The 21,121-nt window shown below is 57.3% G+C and overlaps 8 protein-coding genes across 8 annotated transcripts; 7 read left to right on the plus strand and 1 right to left on the minus strand.

Annotated features, from left to right (window-relative positions):
• Window positions 1-385: 385 nt before the first annotated feature.
• Window positions 386-1,975, plus strand: BXZ73DRAFT_72845 (uncharacterized protein; the record flags this gene model as incomplete). Its single annotated transcript, XM_048021802.1, has 7 exons — window positions 386-446; window positions 499-585; window positions 653-713; window positions 767-834; window positions 906-959; window positions 1,020-1,091; window positions 1,152-1,975. The coding sequence occupies 7 exons, from the start codon at window positions 386-388 to the stop codon at window positions 1,973-1,975; spliced, it is 1,227 nt and encodes a 408-aa protein (XP_047883684.1).
• A 388-nt stretch (window positions 1,976-2,363) lies between these two features.
• On the plus strand, window positions 2,364-6,880 carry BXZ73DRAFT_37746 (regulator of Vps4 activity in the MVB pathway-domain-containing protein; the record flags this gene model as incomplete). Its single annotated transcript, XM_048018072.1, has 12 exons — window positions 2,364-2,396; window positions 2,464-2,693; window positions 2,788-2,861; window positions 2,920-3,014; window positions 3,067-3,182; window positions 3,245-3,327; window positions 3,383-3,425; window positions 3,475-3,550; window positions 3,604-4,371; window positions 4,424-4,464; window positions 4,517-4,687; window positions 4,738-6,880. The coding sequence occupies 12 exons, from the start codon at window positions 2,364-2,366 to the stop codon at window positions 6,878-6,880; spliced, it is 3,873 nt and encodes a 1,290-aa protein (XP_047883685.1).
• Window positions 6,881-7,068: 188 nt separating this feature from the next.
• Window positions 7,069-7,793, minus strand: BXZ73DRAFT_95480 (uncharacterized protein; the record flags this gene model as incomplete). Its single annotated transcript, XM_048026797.1, has 4 exons — window positions 7,069-7,167; window positions 7,219-7,433; window positions 7,490-7,574; window positions 7,629-7,793. The coding sequence occupies 4 exons, from the start codon at window positions 7,791-7,793 to the stop codon at window positions 7,069-7,071; spliced, it is 564 nt and encodes a 187-aa protein (XP_047883686.1).
• A 212-nt stretch (window positions 7,794-8,005) lies between these two features.
• Window positions 8,006-9,889, plus strand: BXZ73DRAFT_37655 (glycoside hydrolase; the record flags this gene model as incomplete). The annotated part of the gene is made up of 4 exons (XM_048018057.1): window positions 8,006-8,286; window positions 8,343-8,887; window positions 8,942-9,337; window positions 9,396-9,889. The coding sequence occupies 4 exons, from the start codon at window positions 8,006-8,008 to the stop codon at window positions 9,887-9,889; spliced, it is 1,716 nt and encodes a 571-aa protein (XP_047883687.1).
• Window positions 9,890-10,229: 340 nt separating this feature from the next.
• On the plus strand, window positions 10,230-12,646 carry BXZ73DRAFT_72847 (uncharacterized protein; the record flags this gene model as incomplete). Its single annotated transcript, XM_048021803.1, has 6 exons — window positions 10,230-10,469; window positions 10,687-10,867; window positions 10,930-11,166; window positions 11,321-11,543; window positions 11,597-12,519; window positions 12,585-12,646. The coding sequence occupies 6 exons, from the start codon at window positions 10,230-10,232 to the stop codon at window positions 12,644-12,646; spliced, it is 1,866 nt and encodes a 621-aa protein (XP_047883688.1).
• A 443-nt stretch (window positions 12,647-13,089) lies between these two features.
• On the plus strand, window positions 13,090-13,534 carry BXZ73DRAFT_95482 (uncharacterized protein; the record flags this gene model as incomplete). The annotated part of the gene is made up of 2 exons (XM_048026798.1): window positions 13,090-13,256; window positions 13,336-13,534. The coding sequence occupies 2 exons, from the start codon at window positions 13,090-13,092 to the stop codon at window positions 13,532-13,534; spliced, it is 366 nt and encodes a 121-aa protein (XP_047883689.1).
• A 1,893-nt stretch (window positions 13,535-15,427) lies between these two features.
• On the plus strand, window positions 15,428-17,380 carry BXZ73DRAFT_95483 (uncharacterized protein; the record flags this gene model as incomplete). The annotated part of the gene is made up of 5 exons (XM_048026799.1): window positions 15,428-15,626; window positions 15,695-15,922; window positions 15,978-16,302; window positions 16,356-17,247; window positions 17,306-17,380. 5 exons carry the CDS (start codon window positions 15,428-15,430, stop codon window positions 17,378-17,380), a joined length of 1,719 nt encoding a protein of 572 aa, XP_047883690.1.
• Window positions 17,381-18,876: 1,496 nt separating this feature from the next.
• BXZ73DRAFT_37441 (initiation factor 2) lies at window positions 18,877-20,947 on the plus strand (the record flags this gene model as incomplete). The annotated part of the gene is made up of 7 exons (XM_048018006.1): window positions 18,877-18,919; window positions 18,969-19,059; window positions 19,112-19,523; window positions 19,583-19,797; window positions 19,850-20,367; window positions 20,425-20,733; window positions 20,796-20,947. The coding sequence occupies 7 exons, from the start codon at window positions 18,877-18,879 to the stop codon at window positions 20,945-20,947; spliced, it is 1,740 nt and encodes a 579-aa protein (XP_047883691.1).
• Window positions 20,948-21,121: the final 174 nt, after the last annotated feature.

The following is a 21,121-nucleotide window of genomic DNA, read 5'->3' on the forward strand; positions in this document are numbered from 1 at the left end:
AGTACGGCGGGAGGTCTCTTTGTTCTCCACAACAAACGCGTCGACGTCCGCTTCCATTCGCACGCGTCCAATGGCCTTGCCTAGCATAATAGTGCATGTGGCTGGCGCGCTCTCGCCTCGAGACCACCTTGTCCCCCTCCTTCTGTCTGTCCTCACCAGACCGGGCCTGTGTGCTCCCTTCTGCCTCGTGTCCTCATTAGACGTTAGACTGGTCTTGACGACCTCCCCTCTTTCTGCTTCATCCAAGCTATCTGCTGGCAGCCTCGTGCTCTAGTATCCATTTTCATCCGCTCGACTCCACATAACTTGCCGTTACGCCCCACCACCACTCAGATTCGACGCTGGACGCACACACTCCTTACCAGTTCACGCCCCCGCAAGATTCATGACCGATGTCCCGACTCCGATGTGGGATGGTTTCTACAAGGCGAGGGCATGGGTGTTCTGTGAGTGCTCCTGTTCTCTGCGCATGTTCTTCCCTCTCATCTCTATCCGAAGCGATTGGCACCCTCCTGAGCCTGACGTGGACAATCCTGCTTTCTGTGGAGCTCTTCGTGCTGTTCGACAGCTCGGACCCAACTCAACGTGAGCACCTTGTTTACTCTCTGACCACGCGTTCTCATCATGCGAATTCCCGCCGCTCCTTCACCAGGAAACCTCGTTGGCGTCCTCATCCTCGTGAACGCCTTGACGGCCATCACGTTGCCGTGTTTGTGAGTACAGCTGTCTCTAACAGCGCGTCATGCGTAGTCTGACGCTAGTACAGGATGCTCGTTACGTTCCGGCCGTGGTTGGACGGGGCCAGGCTGCTCTTACTGCTCTTTGCTCAAGTCGGTACGTCTCGGCAGGTCCAGATGGGGTGCGCGCTGGACATGATACTGATGCGGACGTTGTGTCTATGGCAGGCCCTGCGATCTTGTTCTCTGCGTGGAACGGGACGTTTGTGTGCCCGCGGCCGGGTGTGTTCCTTGCGCTGCCTTGGCCATCAATCGTCGTTGCTGATATGGTGGTTGTTCCAGCGCCGCAACGCGCCACTTGCGCCAACATCAACACGGTCATTTTAATACTGAGCTGGGTTGTACCAATGCTCCGTGAGTACCTGTGGGCCTGAGTGCTATGGTTCATTCTGATGAAATGGGGCGGACGTATAGTGGTATGGTATTCTGCGTACCTGGCAGTCATGTATTGTCTACGCCCGAAGCCCACCAAGATCATGGTGACGGAATGGGAGGATCCAGAAAAGCGTCTATCGGAGCTACCCATGATGGTGCCATCATCCCGACGTCCGTCAGCCGTGTCTGAGACCATGGGCTCCGGGTCCGACAGTAGCGGTAGCTCCGCGACACTGCTGGACACCCCTCGAACGGCTCCAGGTCCAGTATCAAACGCGCAATTTGGCAGGCCCTTGTGGCTGAACCAGTCGCCTTCGCAATATCACACACCTCAAGTATTCATGCCAGTGGCGCCGCCGCAAGCTGCCCGGGCTTCTATGCAAAGGCCGCCATACCAGCGCCAGACATCCATTCCTCGAATGTCGATGTCGCTTCAGCCGTCGGTACCCCGCTTGCAGTCGGCGACCGGACCTCGTCATCCGTCGCTATCTGCGTCCATCCAGCCGTCGATACCAATGCCGCTTCAGCCGTCTCCATCTCGACCACGGCCTCCACCGCTGGCCATTCCCAAACGCACCTCCCAACCACCGCCGCCGAATCGACCTCGCTACGCTTCGCAGAACTCTGTCTACTCCCAAACGTCGTTGTCATATGGCTCACCTAGGTCAGCCATGCCCTCCACGTCGTCTCGTCCACCATCCGTGCAGCCCTCGCCACTCAAGTCGCCACCCACCCCGCATCACTCACGTCACTCCTCCCGATTAATCCCAAAGCTGCCCACGCTGCTCGAAAACGACGGTCACGACTCGCCTTCCCCAGGGTCTTCAGGAAGACTCTCCAAACCCGCCCCGTGGGCGTACTGATGTTTTATTACTATACTGCATTCACACTGTATCGATACGCCACCCCTAACTGTAGTAACAATATAACACGCACATGCTGTGAAACCGGACCCAGTCTGTTGCCGATGGATCGCATCCCTGCGGCGAGATTGACTATGATGCTGCGACGTCGCCGTGGGCGCCAGGCGGTAATGCAGTATAGGAGGGGTCCCGTGCCACGTGCGTTTCTGGGCACACTCACATCTCTCCCGACCCTCGGCTAGAACACGGACTCGCACGACTCTCTCTTATGTCCTGACGCCCTCCACTCCCTACATCGTCTCACTCCCTTCTCCTCTCCTTCCAAACACGGCCATAATCCTCTCTTCTTCCTAAACACGGCCATAATCCCCTCCTCAAGGCGCCGAAGATGGCAGGGCAATGGGAGCCGGGACGGGTCAAGGTGCGTCGCCGCCGCCTCCATGGCTCGCTGCACTGTGGGTTGGCACTGACACCGTGCTACTACCCAGTCCCACCTGCGGTACACGGCACAGAGGCTAGGGCAGCTCCAGGACCGGATGGACTCCCAGGGCCGGCTCACGCAGCGGGACATCGCGATCCTGCTCTCGCAGGGCAGTGTCGCCCTCGCGCGCGCCAAGGCGCAGAAGCTCATCCGGCAGGACGTCAAGAGTGATCTCATGCAGACCCTGGAGATGCACGTTGGCGTCATCCTCGGGCACATGCACGAGCTCGAGCGGCGGTGCGTGTTTCCCGATTGAACCGGCTGAGTTCCCTGCGCTGAGACCGCTTCGCTCGCCTGGTTCTGTTTGTGATGTGCTCGTCCATGCGTGCAGGGATGCCCCGAGCCCGATTGTCGCGGAGGCCGCCTCAAGCATCATCTACGCCGCCCCCCACGTCGAGTCGAAAGGTGCGCCCGCCCGTCTGAGCTTGTGCACGTCGGGACGCTCAGCCACTGCATCCCCCAGACCTCCAGCACGTCCGGGAGTTCCTTGTCTTCGCGTTGGGCCCGGATTTTGCGCGATCCGCAGTAGAGAATGAGGACAGTCACGTTTCTTCGCGGGTGCGTCTCTCCACCCCTCGGCGTCCGTCCGTTTCTTCACTACGCCGCACAGGTCCTCCGAGCGGTCGCTGCGCCTCCACCCACCGCGGCGGCGCTCGACCAGTACCTCTACCAGATCGCGAGGGCGAACAACGTGCAGTGGTACCCCGACTTGTCGCCCCAGCAAAAGTGCGTATCTATTTATGGGACATGCTACGCTGCGCGGGGCTAAGAGCCCGTGCACTGGTCAGGGTGAACGCCATCTCTCCCATTGTGGACCCAGAGATCGTTTCCGTGGTGAACGTAGAGAACCTACGCAATCTCTGCGCTCACGGTAAGTCCGGACTTGGATCCGCACGCGTTACAGAGCATTGCTCACGATGAGACAGGTCTTCCTTCACATCCTCCGTGGTTGCGTCCGCGAGTCTGGAAGTAGGTCAAAGTACATTCTTCGATGAGTGAGTTTATTGAGGATGATCAGGCTTTTCCTCGGCACCTTACCTCTCGACAAATCGACATGGCGGAAGGAAGCCGGCACACAACGGGACAATTATTACGTGAGTCGACCTATTGTCTTGCTTTGCCAGGCCAATGAACATATTATCTCCAGGATCTAGTTCGGAGATTGCTGGAGCCGCTCTCTTCTCTGCCTGCGCCCACAGTCCCTCTGTCGCCGACTGACCAATCTATCTTGGACGTCTTCAATGAACTGTCCATGGTGCCACCTGGCCTTCTTGTCACGTTGGAAGAAGAGCCCGAGCCATGTGCCGAATGTCCGCTGGACGAGTCTGCCTCAGCAGACGTCAAGATTGCCGCTGCTGGTAACTTGGAAGCCCGGCTCAAGATCCTTCGAAGCCAGGACGCAGGAGAGGACACCAACGACGACTCGAACGAGATGCCTGAGATCCGGCTAGACTCGACCCCCGAGATTCGTTTGGATGCCACTCCAGAAGTGCGCCTCGAAGAGGCTTCCCCAGTTGAGCGCAAAAAGGCGCAGATGTCCCTCGAAGTGCCCGACTCCCCTTCATCTAGTCGCTCCGCCCTCTCCACCACCCTCCTGCCGTCGAGGCCATATAACTCGTTTAGTGCCCACAACACACACACCTCGGCTCTGCTCCGACTCTTGTATATCCACGCTTGCTTGAACCCTGCTAATCGCTCTCCTCAAATTGGTTCCCTTCTTGTCCCGATCTATGCTGCTCTGGTGGAGGAGGTTGATCCGAACGAAATCCCACATATCGAAGCCGACACATTTTGGCTGTTCGAGGCGATGGTGGGCGAGTTTTCGGAGCTCGAAGACGAACAGAACGGCACCGTGTGGGTGAAAAGGTTCAGCGAACGGCTCCAATGGGCCGACCCCGAGCTGTGGGATGACATGGTGGGTGGTAATTTGACTGATTCCCACCTTCCGGCTAACTTTCTACATATAGTCTATCAAAGGACTCGATCCCGGTCTTCCGCATTACTCCTTGTGTGTTCTTATCTACCTTCCGGTGTGGTTTTGTTGCTAACAGCCATCGTAGCCGTTGGCTCATTCCTTTACTCACTCATACACTACCGCTGCCTGCGGTTCTCATGATCTGGGATGCACTCTTCGCTCAGCCTATGCGGGAACGAGAGTCGCTTCCGAAGCTTGAATATCTCCTGGACGTCTGTACGAGTATGTTGATCTGTGCTCGAGGCACACTGCTGCAGTAAGTTCACTCTGAACGTCTCGTGGTCAACTGCTGATATTTGACGGTAGGCTGGGCCGATCACATCGCAAAACGCACAACCTTTGGTCCGATGAGATTGCCGCCATTCCCTCCGATGCCTTCGGGGAACGCGAGCTCGAGGAGGCCTTCATCGAAGGCATGTCGTACCTCCAGCGCTATCCGTTAAGCTCCATCGGTGGTATCGAGAAGGTGCTTCAAACCGCCTACGATCTCACGCAGCAGCGCCAGGCAGCCATTGCGGCACCCAGGTCCAATGGTGCGGCCGCCGGGTTGGGCGCACGACTTCGTGACACGATGTGGAAGACTTGGTCTTCCAACCTGGACTCTCATCCAGAGGAGACCGACGAAAGCGAGATGGAGGAAAGCGAGGATGAAAGACCAGAACCGACGACGGCTTCCCCACCGAATTCCGGCGCGCAGTCAACGTTCACATCACGCCTAGCAAACACCGTGTGGCGAGGTGTAACGAACCGGAGCGCGATGGATGTCCCTTCTCCGCAACCGACCCCCACTGCGTCGCCTGCGCCTTCTGTGCCACCTTCACCGTCACCTTCTTCAACTTCTACACCCGCTGTTCCTCCACGGGAAGCGGTGGCTAACGCAGCCGCCCGTGGTACTTCGATGATTTTCGGCTACGCGGAGAAGTTCCAGAACTCGGACGCTGCAGCCACCTTGGCCAAGGTCAGCACCAACTGGAGAGTGAAGGCTTTCGACGCGTGGAGCAACCGAGGGACGGCTCCTACCAGCGACGCTCCGCCTGCTTCATCTTCTCAGTCGACAGCCTCCGTGGGTTACACAGATCACAGCAGGAGCATCTCGCTCACCACAATACAGACCTCATTCAGGGCCTCGGACGAGAAACGGGGCTCTTTGCCCGTCATGGACAAGACGTACACCCCGCCTGCTAAGCCAGCCTTCTTTCGACCAGTGCGGGATAGCATCATGATCCCCTCGCCCATCAGCCGCAGTGGGGAGCCGTCACCGGTGTCGGACTCTGGGTTTGGGCACCGGGCGTCGTTGTCCTCGGCGTTCATGCCCCCCGATGGCATCCCTCCTCGTTCTCACTCCGGCCCCCGCCCACTGCTGCTCAACTCCACCTCTCTCTTGACGAGCTCCCCTGCGCGGTCACCCATTTCGCCTTCTATGGACTCGAAGTGGGCCGAAAGCGTACGCTCGCAGTCAGTCAATGTGGGGAACCGGCAGTCCATGTCGTCGGTCTCGTCTCTATCGCCCTCGGAGTTCACGCCGAGGAAGAGAGACACTCGATCGGACTGGGAGTCGGACGGTGGGAGCAGGATCGTTCCCATCAACCGGAACAAGTCTCCATCGCCCATGGCTCCTTCGAGACGCGCCGGCTCCCGAAGCTCGATGAGCCCGCCCACTCCACCCAAGCCGTCCAAGAGTTTGCCCGCATACGAGTCCGCGCCCGAAGACAACTCCCACGTTGCCCAAGGGAGTCCGGACTCGCCCGGTACCAACCCGTCCCCACCGCCTCCTGGCACGCCCGAGGCCGACGGAACGACGACGGAAGTCCGCGTCAAGCAGCCCGAGTCGCAGCGCCAACGCGGCTCCGTCGTGCTCAACGAGAGCGAGCCGACGTACGCCGCCCTGCCCGCGCACGAGGGCAAGCTCCTCGCACGTCGAACCGCGACGCTTTCGCGCACGCAGCGCGAAGGCGAGGCGTCCGATTCATCCGCGACGGAGCCCTCCGCGCGGGCGAACCTCCGCCGGAAGCGCTTCCCGCCGCGCCTGCAGTCCATGCGCAACTCCCGGAGCAACCCCGGGCCCGTCCCGCCGCTGCCCGGCCAGCCTGCGGTGGGGAGCAGCCTCGATGTCCCTGCGCTTGACGAGGGCGAGAGCGAGACGGGGACGGTGGCGACGACGCCGCGCGCACAGACGTTCGACGAGACCGTGGGCGCGCCGCCTGCAATGCCGCCGTCCCCGCGGAGCCGGCGGCGCAAGGTGTCCGCGGGCGAGGGCCGCGAGGGCGAAGTTTTCGCGCGGACCCGCAAAGTCTCGACGGAGGGTCGGTCGCGCAAGATCTCGAGCGAGGGTAGGCAGCGGAAGGTGTCTGCAGAGCGGGAGCCGAAGAAACGGGAGAGCGCGGCGGTCGAAGGCGACGACGAGGGCTACAGCGAGCTGCTGAGCGCGTACGAGAGCGAGGACACGTGAAGGCCTGAGGGGAGGACGGAGGGCCGCTGCTGAGTGTATAGCAACCCCATCGTCGACATGCCATGACCCCCACGTTCCATGATACACAAACGAACTAGACACTGCTACACATCTCAACCGTAACCATACAGCTGTATTTATTGTCGGACGCCGCGCGCGCGTTGCTGTAGAGTGCGCGGGCCGCAGAGCTAATTTTCTGTATCTGATGCTCGTTCACTTTCTGTGCGCAGGGCGTCCTGTACGCCATGGTATATCTCGTGGAGGATGCGGAAGCGAGGGAGGATGTTCTGTGGGTCGAGTGAGCAGATGTGCATTGCTGTGCGAGTGAGGGGACCGACCTCGAAAGCCACCTCGAGCCTGACAGGTCCCTGCGAGGTGCGGGTGATGGCGACGAGGTAGTAACGTATGTCCCAGCCGCGGATACCTTCGTTGATGAGGAAGTCCTCCAAAGCGGACCAGGGGATGAAGGTACGCGAGGCTGTTAGGGAGAAGCCCCCAAGCCCCCGGTGTGTCTCGAGTTGTATACCGAGAGACGGAAAAATCACAACCGACTCTGGGGGTACACAAAATATCAGTGAGGGCATCTAGCACACACAACAGAAGCCGTACCCCAGATCACCTGCGTCAGACGAGAGTGAACGTATGCGAGCAGACTGGCGGTAGTCACGGCGACTTTGAGCTTGCTAGCAATGGCCTGCGAATCAGACATCAGTACATCGTTCCTCTGGACCCTAAACCGCCAGCGTACCCAAGACCAAAAGTAGGCGAGGGCGAGACCGACGACCCCATCGAACCAGAAGTGGCCGACACTCAACCTTTGGCTGGCTTTCGTGTGCACCCTATACTCGCGCCATGCTGAAGCTTCAATCAGCACTAGCTCTGGGTGGTCGTCGAGCGGCCGGGTGTGTTTCATTCATCCAGCGAAGGCCGGAGTTGCGGTCGAGACGAAAGATGGGCACTGGGCGCTTGGATGGGTGGCAGCCACGTCGTCAGCCATCAGTCGAATTCCAGCCTGACTCTCAGGAACAGTGTCCTGGGCTCGAGTCTCTCCTTGCATCCGGCTGCGCCGTTCTTGCTTACATCGCCTTTCCCTCCGCCTGCATTCCTTCATTTGAACCCCACGAAATGGTCTTCTCTCCCCGAAACTTCACCGTTCTCCTACAATCGCTCAGCTTGACTCCGAGAGCCTTGCACCCTTTAGCAGCAGAAGATCGCTCCTGTGGGGTAGAATGCGACGCCATATACCCGCTGCCTTGGACGAATCTCGGAGTCGCTCCGGACCATGACTGCTCAGTTCAACCCTACGACCCTGGTGACGTCTCCGTTCAAAACTTTCCACTCTTCGATGCGGCGAAAGCCAATGTGTACCGCTACCGGCAGCAGCAGGCCGTCAACCTAGGATCTTGGTGGGCATCCTTCAATTAACTTGTCTTCGCAAATCTCACGCTCATTCGCCATGCAGGTTCGTCCACGAGAACTGGATGGTGCCCTCTCTCTTTACCTGTGCTGCTGGATCTATGCTCTCGGAAATCGATATCGCCTCTGGCTGGGGATCTACCGAGTCTGCTCGCGCGCTGCTGGAACGCCACTGGGACTCGTTCATCACCCCCGTCGACTTCCACTACCTCTCCAGCATCGGCATCAATACTGTGCGGCTCCCTATTGGTTACTGGAACCTTGGACCTGACTTCTGCGTCGGCACCCCTTTCGAGCCGGTCAAAGACGTCTACAGGAACGCCTGGAGTCGTGTCGTACGAGCTGTCAACATGGCCTCGGACGTCGGCATCGGCGTTCTCGTCGATCTTCACGGTGCTCCAGGCAGCCAGAACGGTCAGCCGCACTCCGGAATCTCTGATGGGAAGACGGAACTTTTCGGCAACGACTGGTTCACCAACAAGACGCTGGACGTTCTTACCTTCTTGGTGGAAGAGCTTGTGAACGTCACGAACGTCGTTGGGATCCAGATCCTAAACGAGCCCACGAACGACCCACTGCTCCCCGATTTTTGTGAGTGTTATGTCCATGCATCTGCGTGGACCCGGTGTTGATGCTTCCGACGAGACTCCACTGCCATCTCCACCATGCGAGCAGTGAGCCCTGCCGCAGAGTGCCTCCCACTCTACATCCACGACGGGTTCGACCGCGACAAGTTCAGCGAATTCGTAGCGAACAGACCCGACTTCGTCGTCGAGGACACCCATTCCTACTTCGTCTTCACCCCGCAAGACGAGGCCGAGCCGGCGTCGCAGCACACCAACGACGTCCATACATCTGTCGCCGACTCTCTCGCCGCGGCCTCCCAACGGGCGCGGCGGAACCTCATCGTCGGCGAGTTCTCCTGCGCTCTCACAGATGACAGCCTCAAGAACGAGCCCGACAAGGACGCGGCCCGTAGAGACTTCTGCACCACCCAAATGGAGATATATCAGAACGAGACCGCAGGTTGGGCCTTCTGGGGTAAGCGTGATCGTTCAAGGCGCCATGACGCTTCACAACTCATGTGTCTTAACCATAGCATACACGAAGGAGCAATGCATGGATGACCCCGGATGGTGCTTCCGCGCCGCAGCTGGGTCGAGTCTTCCGGCTAGCTTCTTTTCTTACGGCGAAGCATCCATGAACCACCGGACGGATTTCTCTGCCATACGAGTATGGGACGACTACGGCGCGTCTCCCGAGCCTGTCATGGTGGCCGTGTCCGGAGATGGGTCCAGCTACTCCCGTTCCCGGCCCTTCCGACCCAATCTTCGCAGGCGTGGGGACCCTCATGGCCTGGATCAAACGGAGCTCGCTGTTGCCAGAGGATACTCTGACGGCCTCGCCACCGCCAACCTCTTTGCGGAGCATGGGATGTCGAAGCTGGGCTTCACGGGACAGTACATGAACGACAGTATTGCAAGGCTGGGCGCACACATCATTGCACCGGGTGCAGAGGACCACTACAGACGCTGGTTCTTGGAAGGGTTGGCAGAGGGTGAAGTTCTGGTAGCTGCACACCTGGCGCAATAGTATAGAACGCGCTTCCATGTTGGATATAATTCAATCTCGCAGTCTCATGGCGAGCATTCTGAGCCGAGTGATGTAGGGATCAACTGAGCCCAAAGCGTCTCCCGTTCTCTCGGCTAGCTTTTATACTAGACAGGTGGACGCCCCTATGTCAAGAATGCGCGATGAGAGAGTGCGTGTCGGGGTTCAGAGAGAAGATGGCGGGAAAATAAAGTGACCGGAACATCACTTGCAAAGCGCCTATTTCAAAAGCGGCTGCTGCTCGAATGAACGAAGACCTGGGTAGCAGAGTTTGGGAGAGGTGGGTGGTTACAAAATGCTTGCCTAGAGTGAGTTGGTGAACATGGCGATGAGTGAGACGAATAACGGGCCAGACAGACGTCTGGCCCGGGCCGCGAGGAGCCGTCAGGCTGGGTTTCAAACCCCGCCAATTCTGGCGAGTGACCTGCATCCCGGGCGTCCTCTCCTATCCCCCTGGTCTCCTTGGGCAGACCATCCACGTACGAAGCTGCCCCCCACCCCAGAGATCATGGAAAGCACACTTTGGTGCCAAATCGTCGCTGTCGTTGACCATCTCGATGTCGTAGACCACGAACCCTTCGTTTCTATTTTACCAACAAACGGGAGGCCCCGTGCGTCTTGGAAGGTTCTACACAACCGCCACGGACCGTGTGGCCTCCTTGAGGCGTCTCGTTGGGTCATACTTCAAAGTAGACGAGGATGGCGTGGTTATCTGGAAGGCAAGTACCCCCTCCATTCGCTTAGAATTGCGTCTGCGTGACTACTAATCCACTGTCCAGTTGGTGAATCCGTGGCCCAACACCGACGTCGCCGCAGAAGAGATGAACAATCTTGTCTCAAGTCCTGGTCTCCTCGACGATTCAGTGGGCAAACGCCTTGAGGAAGACGACCCCATGTTGGTATCAGGCCTCGGTGAGGGCGTCGACATTTTCATCACACTGCCCCCTACTATTCCTGAAAGTCAGTAGAGCCACGCATGTCGGACCATTTTGGTTGCTCAGATGCCATCTCTCCATTCACAGTAACTTCCAAAAAGCATTTCGACTCTAACAGGTGGGAACAGGAGGCCATCGACCGGTTCTGGAATGGACCCGAGAGCCCCTTCGAAGCCCGGGACGGCATCGAGTACATCCGTCCTGATGTCAAACTTGTCGTTCCGACAAAAAAGGTGATGATCCGCCAGGATTACAAGGATATTTGGGCCCATATGGCCTTGCATCCCTCGGAGAGCATTATAGTCATTGGCCACTCCGGAATAGGTACGGTTCGTGGAATGCCGTCCATGATCCTTGCTCAGCGTTCATCACACAGGAACAACTCTTTTCATCTGGGTGACGTTGCTAAAGTGCCTCTTCAGCCGTCGCCCAGTCTTTTTCTCCGACATATCCCACTATCGTGTGTCATTTGCGCAAGGTGATTTCGCGCTAGTGGATGCCGGCAACGGTCCGCCGCGCGGGGTGTTGGCTCTAGTTGACGGTTACGTGGGCGTTGGAGAACTTTGTAGTAGACTGCTCGGGAATCCAACCATCCTCTCCTGCTCCCCTCAACGACACCTTTACAAGGAGTTTCAGAAGCGGCAGAGAGCAACGTTTTGGGCAGCGAAGCTATGGGATAGGAACGAGATCTTTCGACTTGGGTGAGTGGAAGGCACCTATAACATCGTCAATCGTCTCAGTCGGTTCTCCCTAGGCCGTTCCCAGAGGAATTCTATTCCCCGGTGGAGATCATGTTGTTGCTTGGACCCTGCGCTCGGAAGTGCGCTACGCTTATCCGGCGGACTTCCCGGGGGTCCAAGATAGATATCGGTGAAGCTGTGGCCAAAATGCAACCCTATGGTCCTGCTGCGACCTTACTTTCCTATACTGATCTTCTCCCCATCCTCGACGTCGACGTCGATGGATGTGACGACCATTTCTTCATGCAGCCCACCGTTACGGGACCCCGGACTTCACTGTCCTTGGAAGCCGTGGCCACATGCATCATCCCCACCGACTTCCTCTTCGTGCGCGTCATCAAAGTTGTCATCGAAAGCGGACTCGCTCATCGTGAAAAGATGTTACGAGCTCTCAAACCTCTATCGGCTATCTCCGACTACGCTTTCAAGACTTTGGCCCTCGCATGGTGCATTTCTGACCACCTCATCTGTCAGATCGACGGAAAGGAGGGGGACTTCGTCCTTTCTGATGTGATGACCCACTCCTTCGACGACTTGCCGATTCTTGGCGACCAAGCTGACGACCTGATGTTCGTCTGTCCCGAGAACTTCTCTACGGTCGACGCCTTTGTCGTGAGCGCGGACCGCTCCCACATCGTATTCCTCCAGGCTACCATCGCCACCAGACACCCATTGAAACCAGGCGGCGTTGGTCAAGTCCTTCTGAAGTTACTCGAGCACGGTGTTTCGTTCACGCAGGAGACACGCTTCTCGTTCATCTTTGTCGTCGCCAAGGACACCGACGGCCAGGTGCTTACAGACCACTTCAACGGGGTCAAGGGATTCTCCCAATATTCTCCAGAAAAGAGGACCCACGATAACCTGGTTCCCGGGAGGTACCAAGTCGAGGTCGGGTACGCAGTTGCCGCGAAACACACCTTTGATAGACACCAGGCGAGTGAGTTAGATTACCGACAAAGACGAGTCGTCTAACGCTTTCGATTTTACTTCAGCTGTTTTCAGGGGACCTCGACATCAGCCTGTTCCCGCGTGAAGCTTTGATCGAACCGGAGGCTGTGGAGTAGTGTCACGATGTATTGGATGAGCTGCACGCGATCACGAGACTCGCCGGTCCCCTATGAGGACGCCGCCCTGGCGTAGCGCTTGGTGGAATGATTCATATTTGGGGAAATGTTGGAATGACATACTCGACGAGCATTCTGAGTCAAGGGTGAGAAGATAGGCTCCCCGACACTGCCGACACCCGGATTGAGTACAATTACACCTTAGATCAGATTAAGAATACCTCGCGGACATGCTCTCAGCTTCGACGCGCGTCGCACAGACTGTCCTGTACGAACGTTGAAGCGGCCTCGCGCCCCCCTGGAACATGCACCATAAACACCCCCTGTGCGGCGAACCCCTTCAAATGTTGCTACGTCGCCCTCTGCCCGATGATGCGCATACCCGAGGTTGTTATGCGGCACAAGGAGATCGCGTACAGTATGTCGTTACCAACAAGGACATCATGGTGTGCGCCTCTGAGGTCGGTGCGGTGTACATCGCCCCGGAGACGGTCATCCAGAAGGGTCGCCTCAAGCCTGGGCGCATGCTCTTGGTCGATACCGAGGACGGCCGAATCGTTGACGACAAAGAACTCAAGCGCGCCACCGCGCGCAAGCAGGACTTCGCGTCGTAGGTGGAGTCGAACATCCTCGAGGTACCCACGATCGTCTCCGTGGCGCCCTCGCGACGTCGACGAATTCACCCTCAGCAACGACCCGAAGCTCCTCACGTCCGGCTTCACGCTGGAGCAGCTCCATCTCCTCATGCTCCCGATGTTCGCCAACGGCAAGGAGCCTCTCGGCTCCATGGGCAACGATGCCCCGCTGGCCGCTCATTCATATAAGTACAAGGATATATATGTGTACCGTTGCTCGAAGACCTATTCCTCCAGGAGGAAATGCGGGTGAAGGCCCTGCCTGGCCCGGCGTCTGAAAAATGTAATGCACTCGGTAGGATCCGAACCCCCACTCGCATGATGATTTCGCCGCTCAGCAGCTTCGTTACCGCTGAGCCACAAGCCCATCTGTTGTCGGAAAAACTGAATCGGGCTTGGAAGCCCTTCCAATGCCATTGCAACAGTCCCAAGATTGATCCGAATTGGAACGTTCTTGCCAGATGACTAGTTTCTCCTGCAAGGTCATCGCAAGACCGCGCGCCAAATGGCTGTTCCAGGCGTCCACCTTGCAATTCGGGCTCCAGTCTTGCAGTCCCGTTTTCTTGTCGTCCTTTTCACTGGTTCACGCTTGTAATGGTCTCAAATAATAGCATTTACTAAACTACTACATGAAGGTCGACATGATATACACCAGACGGTGTCAAACATGATCATGGCAAACCTAGATTATCCTGGTAGTCTAGGCGAGAGACCGAGCATGAACACGGGAAACGGAGACGACGGAATGGGAGGTATGAGGACGAGGACGTTGAGGAAAGAGAACGGGGCGGGGCGGTAGAGACGGACAAGAGCTAGACTGACAGTGAACAGCGCGATATGAATGACATCAGTGACTAACCAGGAAGGCCGAGAGGAACAGAAACGGATGCAGAAGCACGAGGGAGGGTTGCAGGGCAGGAGTATCGTCAATACGAGGAGAAGGGCAGCGGAGGGGGCAGAGGACAAGTGTGGACTCCACAGACGGGCGGACAGCAGCAACAGATGACTAGCAACATAATTCCCGGGGCAGGGGGAGGCACTGGTGGTGAATGAAGTGGTGTCGGCCGACGACGTTCTAAGCTTTGAGAGGAGGCGACAGGGAGTTCGGAACAGAGAGAGCGTGGGAGGAAAGAGCAAGAGACACGACTCGGACTCGAAGTCCAACTTTGAAATTGTGACAGGCGACGGCACTTCAGGGCAGGTTGAGTTCAACTATAGCCGTGCCGTCGCAAGGGGATCGGTCTGATTGATATGGTGTCGCAGGATGTTCGCCATCTTGCAATCGATCCCAGTCGAACCTGGGCGGGCAAGGTCGTTGCAATACGCGATCAAGACCGTGGCCTTGAATTGCCATATCATTGCCTGACAGTATGTACGATGGTGTCAATGCTATGTCATGCTATCCACCGCCTCACCCCTGGCAGAAGGTGAAGTTCTGGTAGCCGCCGCGTACACCTGGCGCAATAGTGTCGAACGCGCTTCCATGTTGTATCTTATTCGATCTTGCGATCTCATGCGCCCGACCACTGAATGCCTCTGTAAGCCAATCATATTCTACCAAAAAAGACCTGAATAGCATATATTGGGAAAGGGGCATGGTTCCAATAAAAACAAAACATACCAGTGTCCATGATCAAAGGCTTCCATCGAGAAAGTTGGTGAACATGACGATAAGGGGGATGCAGATTCAGCGGACAGACGCGGTGCGAGCGCCCTTCGGCTCGTGTGGAGCTCTGTGGGGCTGTTGGGTTAAGTTGCAAGCTCCGCTCATCCCAAACGAGCCATCTGCATATGCATCCCGACTGCCTCGAAGACTTCCACTGTCCCCCTTGACTCCCCTGGGCAGCTCTTCCACGTACGAAGCTACTGCACCCCCCAAATATAATGGTACGCCCACTTTCACGCTAATTCGTGCCTCTCGCCGACTATTTGATACCGTAGACATCAAAAAAACCCGCGAACCCTTTGTTTATATTCTACCGATCAGCGGGAGACCCTGTGCGTCTCGGAAAGTTCTACACACCCGCTACGGACCGTGTGGTATCGTTGAGGCGTCTCGTCGGGTCATACTTTAAAGTAGACGAGGATGGCGTGGTTCTCTGGAAGGTAAGTACATCCTCCGTTCGTCTATTGCGTCTGCGTGAACATGTCAATCATCCAGCTAGTGAATTCGTGGCCCAACACCGACATCGCCGCAGAAGAGATGAGTAATCTTATGTCGAACCCCGATCACCCCGACGATTCGGTGGGCAAACGCCTCGATGGAGACGATCCCTTGTTGGTATTAGACCTCGGTCACGAGGTTGTCAACATATTCATCACGCTGCCCGCTGCTATTCCTGAAGGTCAGTGGAGCCCCGCATGTTGAACAAATTTGTTGCTCAGTTGCGATCTTCTTCTCTCCGTCTCGTAGCACCCGTCGAAGGGTCAGGGTGGGAACCGGTGGCGATCAATCGGTTTTGGAATGGACCCGAAAGCCCTTTTGAAGCCCGCGGCGGCGTCGAGTACATCCGTCCTGATATCCAAATTCCCCAACTGCGAAAGACGGTGATGATCCGTCAGGAGTATAAAGATCTTTGGGCCCACATGGCCTTGGATCCCTCACTGGAGAATCTTGTAGTCATCGGCCACCCCGGAATAGGTACGGTTCGTGGGGTGCTGTCGATTATTATCTGTGCTCAGCGTTCATCACGCAGGAAAAACCCTTTTCCTCTGGGCGACGCTGCTTAAGTGCCTCTTCGAGCGTCGCCCGGTCTATTTTTCCGACATCTCCATCTATCATGCGTCATTTATGGGCGGTGGCTTCAAACGAGTGGATGGTAACTACTCCCCGCCGCCTGAGACGTTGGCTCTGGTCGATGCTTACGTGGGCGTTGGAGAACTTTCTACTAGACTGGTCTCGAACACGACTATCCTCTCCAGCTCCCCTCAAGAACATCGTTATCAGGAATTTCAGAAGCTGATGAGTGCGAACTTCTGGGTAATGAAGCTATGGAATGAGAAGGAGATCTTCCTACTTGGGTGAGTAGACGTCTCCTATAATATCACCAATCATCTCAACGGTCTCGCCCTAGGTCGTTCCCAAAGGAATTTTATTCTCCGGTGGAGATTATGCGGCTTCTCGGACCCTGCGCTCGGACGTGCGTTCGGCGTATCCGGCGGACTTCCCGGGGGCCCGAGATAGATATCGGTGAAGCTGTGGATGCACCCTGGCTTGCCCGCAATCTTATCGTCCCCGCTCCCAACTTCCTCGTCGAAGGGTATCACAACCACTTCTTCATGCAGCCCACCGATACAGGACGCCGGACTTCAATGTCTTTAAAAGCCGTGGCCGAATGCATCATCCCCACCAACTTCCTCTTCCTTCGCGTCATGAAAGTTATCATGGAAAGCGGACTCGCTAATCGCGAACAGATGTTCAGAGCTCTCAGACATCTATCAGCCATCTCCGGATACGCTTTCGAGACCTTGGCCCTCACCTGGTGTATTTCAGACCACCTCCTCTGCCAGATCGACGGAGAGAAGGACTTCAAGCTTTCTGATGTGAAAGCCTACTCTTTCGACGACTTGTCTATTCTTCGCAACCCACCGGACTCCAGCCTGATGTTCGTCTGTCCCGAGAACTTTTCGACGGTCGACGCTTTTGTCGTGAGCGCGGACCGCTCCCATGTCACATTCCTCCAGGTTACCATCGCCACCAGACACACTTTGAAACAAGGCGGTATTAGTCAAGTCCTCCTGAAGTTACTCGAGCACGGTCTTTCGTTCACGCAGGAGACACGCTTCTCGTTCATCTTTGTCGTCCCCAAGGACGCCCACGGCCGGGTGCTTGCAAATCACTTCAACGGGGCCAAGGGATTCTCCCAATATTCTCCAGAGAAGAGGACCCGCAGTGAACCTGCGGGGAAGTACCAAATCGAGGTCGGGTACGCCGTTGCAGCGGAGCGCATCTTTCGTGGGCACCAGGTGAGTAGATTACGTTATCGGCAAAGACAGTTGTCTGACGGTTTTGGTTGTTTTTCAGCAGTTTGCAGGGGACCTCGACATCAGCCTGTTCCCGCGCTCGGCCTTGATTGAAACGGAGGCTATGGAGGAGTAGGGTTACGATACTGTATTGGTGTCCGAGGAGCAATGCTAGGGAGGTCACGAGACTCGCCGGTCACCTGCAGCATCCGCGTGCAGAGATTGGGCTCGCACAACAGCTCGGAGCCGAGACCCCGCCTTTTGCCTTCTGAACGCATCCACAAGTGTGGGTATCCTATGTACTCTAGTAGGAAAGAGGGAATGACGATGCGGATCGACGTGCTCGCAGTTGCACAGATACAACATACAATGGGAGCAGCCGGGCTTCGGTGGTGCAGGAACTTGACTATGTGTGGCAACCGTAGTAGATAGTGGGCGATGCTTGCTTGGTCCGGTCGAGTAGCGGAGCGGCACAAACAACAGGCCCTGTTCAGGCGGAATCATGCCCAGCCGGTCCTTAGGCGCTTATTGGTAGAAGCGTGGATGCACGAGCAAGCGCCGGTAGCCCAAAGTGCTCGTCCAGGCGCTTCCAGCCCCCTCGCAGAACTCGTCCTCACCCCACGTCCTTCTCTCGCCCTCAGTGCGCTTAGCTGCGTATCTGGCACGGTTTTCGGCTTACATAGACCCCCGTCGCTCCTTCGGCCGAAAAATGCGCAGATCTCTCCGCGTTGCACGCCTCGGTCTGCGGCAGGCCTCTTCCGCCACTGCGACACAGCTCAAGGTAACCCGTCTTCGAACATATGGGCGCAGACGTGCTAAAGCGGCTCCATATACAGCCAGGTGTTTTTGCAGAGACGCGACCATCCTCCTGGAACACTGCGTCAACTGGTCCCCTACCTGCAAGTAGAAATTGGGGTACGCCACCACCATCGCGCGCCGCCCCTTCCACTTCAGATCTTCCGAGTTCGCGGTCGTGGGCGCGTCCCAACTCCGACAGACCCTCGTCTGCTTCTTCCGCGTCCAAGGTCCAGCCACGGAGGCGGGAATGGGGTCGCCATGACCCGACTCCCACCCCGGGTCCGTCTGGCAAGGGGAGCAGCCAACACTTTCAGAGATCTCGAGACGACCGGGTACCCTTGATTCGACAAGACCAACATGCTGGTCCGAGGAGAGACAGGAACAGGGAGGGCAGACAGAGTGCGAATCCTGCAGAGCTGAAGGAGGTGTTGCAGCAGGCTCGGTCGGTAGCGGTGGAGGAAAAGCCTCGGTGGGCGCCGATGGAGGACATTCTTCCCCCGATTCCGTCCTCAGCGGTGAGCGATTCCGACTTGCATCACAGGCGACACGGACGGCAGCATAAAGAGCGGTCTTCGATGATGGGGCTCTTCTCCGGGAAGGCTTCAGAGCCTGCCATGGACCCGCAGAGCCGTTCTGCGAATCTCACGCAACAAAAAGAGAAGGCGGCGAAGAAGATGAAGGCGTCGAGGGCCGTGAAGGTCGATGTGTATATTCCCAGCGTTGTCACTGTCGGCAATCTGGCGAGGTTACTCAAGGTTCGACTCGGTATGTTGCGCGGGCATTGTGTCCCTCTGTGATACGCTGATTCCGGGCGAAGACACCTTGCGGAGGAAAATGATCCGCGCCGGGATGGCAGACGAAGCTGCACACGATCACAGTAAGCGCGGCGTCCATATGAGCTTGTAAATTTCTTACACATAACACAGTGCTCAATTCCGAGTATGCATCATTACTGGCTATGGAATTCAACCGCAATCCTATCGTTGATGACGAAGCTGCGTTTGACATCTACACACCGTATGTTCTTTTCCTGTGGGGGGCTTCTATAGCTTGCTCACCTTCGGCACAGACCAACGCACCCTGAACCTCATACCTTGCCGGCTCGGCCTCCCATTGTCACCATCATGGGACATGTAGACCACGGGAAGACTACACTGCTGGACACCCTCCGCTCCGCATCTGTGGCCAAGGGAGAGGCTGGTGGCATCACCCAGCACATTGGTGCCTTCTCTGTTCCTGTTCCTGCCACTGACGGTAGCAAGGAGCCTGCGCGTATGATCACCTTCTTGGACACCCCAGGACATGCTGCTTTCTCAGCAATGCGCGCCCGAGGAGCGAGCGTAACCGATGTCGTGGTTCTCGTCGTCGCTGCCGATGACGGCATCATGCCACAAACCCGAGAGGTCTTGGAACTGGTGAAGAGCTCCAACGTCGCATTTGTTGTGGCCATTAACAAGGTTGACAAGCCGGATGCCGACATCGTAAGTGTGCCATGTACTCGTGATGTGTAGCGGAACACTCGTCACTAACTCGTTTGCAGTCCAAGGTCGAGCACGCGCTGCTGGCTGACGGTGTACAATTGGAGACTTTCGGCGGGGATGTGCCTTCAGTCCCCGTCTCCGGACTTACTGGGAAAGGCCTCGATCAGCTGGTGGAGACTATATCTGCACTCGCAGAGATGCAAGATCTGCGCGCAGAACGAGAGGGTGTCCTCCAGGGACACGTGCTCGAATCAAAGGTGCAAAAGGGCATCGGGTTAGTATTCATTCCTCGCAAGAACAATATCAATCTGAACCGTTCACCGCAGACCCAGCGCCACCGTCCTCGTGCTGCGTGGCAGCCTCAAAGTGGGACAGAACTTGATCTGCGGCCGGACGTCGGCCAGGGTCCGGAACATGTTCGACTCACACGGCAAGCCCGTCAAGGTCGCCCTCCCCGGTATGGCCGTCTCCGTGTCCGGTTGGAAGGAGGTGCCTTCTGCCGGCGACGAAGTCCTCACCGCCTCCGATGCGGACATCAAGAAGGCCCTCTCCAACCGCGAGCGCAAGGCGGACATGGAGGCGCAGCTCGTTGACATGGAGGCCGTCAACGAGCAGCGGCGCGCCCGGCGCGAGGAAGAGGACGGCGAGGAGGGCTCTGCGGCTGCCCAGGCGGATGGTCCGAAGGAGCTTAGAATTATTCTGAAAGGCGACGTCAGCGGAAGTGTCGAGGCGGTCCAGAATGCCCTCGAAGTGATCGGGAACGACGCCGCGAAGACGAAGATCATCGCCACGGGTGTCGGGGACGTGACCTTGTCGGACGTTATGCGGGCCAAGGCCGCTGATGGTGCGCGTCTCGAGGTCTTCGTTAATACCTTTCTAACCTCTACTGCTGCATTCCCAGGCGTCGTCGTCGCGTTCTCCGTCAAAACTCCGCGCCCAGTCCAGGCAGAAGCCGCCACACAACATGTCCCGATCGTAGAGTCCACCATCATCTACAAGCTTATGGACGAGGTCAAGACCCGCGTCGCCGGCCTCCTACCGCCCATAATTGAGCGGCGTGTGACAGGCTCCGCGAATGTCCTCCAGCTGTTCAACATCCAGCTCAAGCGCCAGCGCACGACGCAGGTCGGCGGCTGCAAGGTCATGGACGGCACGATCCAGAAGAGCAGGCGTGCGCGCGTCGTGCGCAGAGGCGAGGTCGTCCACGACGGTCAGTGCTCCCTCCCGGTTTGGCTACAGTGGTTCCGCGGGACGCTGACGCGATTCGCGCAGGGATGCTCGACACATTACGGCAGCTCAAGGACGACGTCCTCGAGGTTGGCAAGGGCAACGATTGCGGCCTCAACCTCGCGGACTTCAACGATCTCCACGTAGGGGACGTGGTCGAGATGTACGAGGAGATTGAGCTGCCCGCTAAACTATAAGTCTGTTAGATTCCCTTAATCGCCGCCTCCCTCAGTATCATAACCCCCCTGCCTGTCCTACTTTTACCTCACAGACTCATCCTCACCCTGCGCCCGCGTGTCGTAGAGCGTAGATGTCTAGACTAGATTGCGACGGCTCGATGCATCATACACACTCCTCATTTGCGTTCTAGC

Source organism: Epithele typhae (assembly GCF_022376455.1).
Source record: "Epithele typhae strain CBS 203.58 chromosome Unknown BXZ73scaffold_1, whole genome shotgun sequence".
Classification (NCBI taxonomy): domain Eukaryota; kingdom Fungi; phylum Basidiomycota; class Agaricomycetes; order Polyporales; family Epitheliaceae; genus Epithele; species Epithele typhae.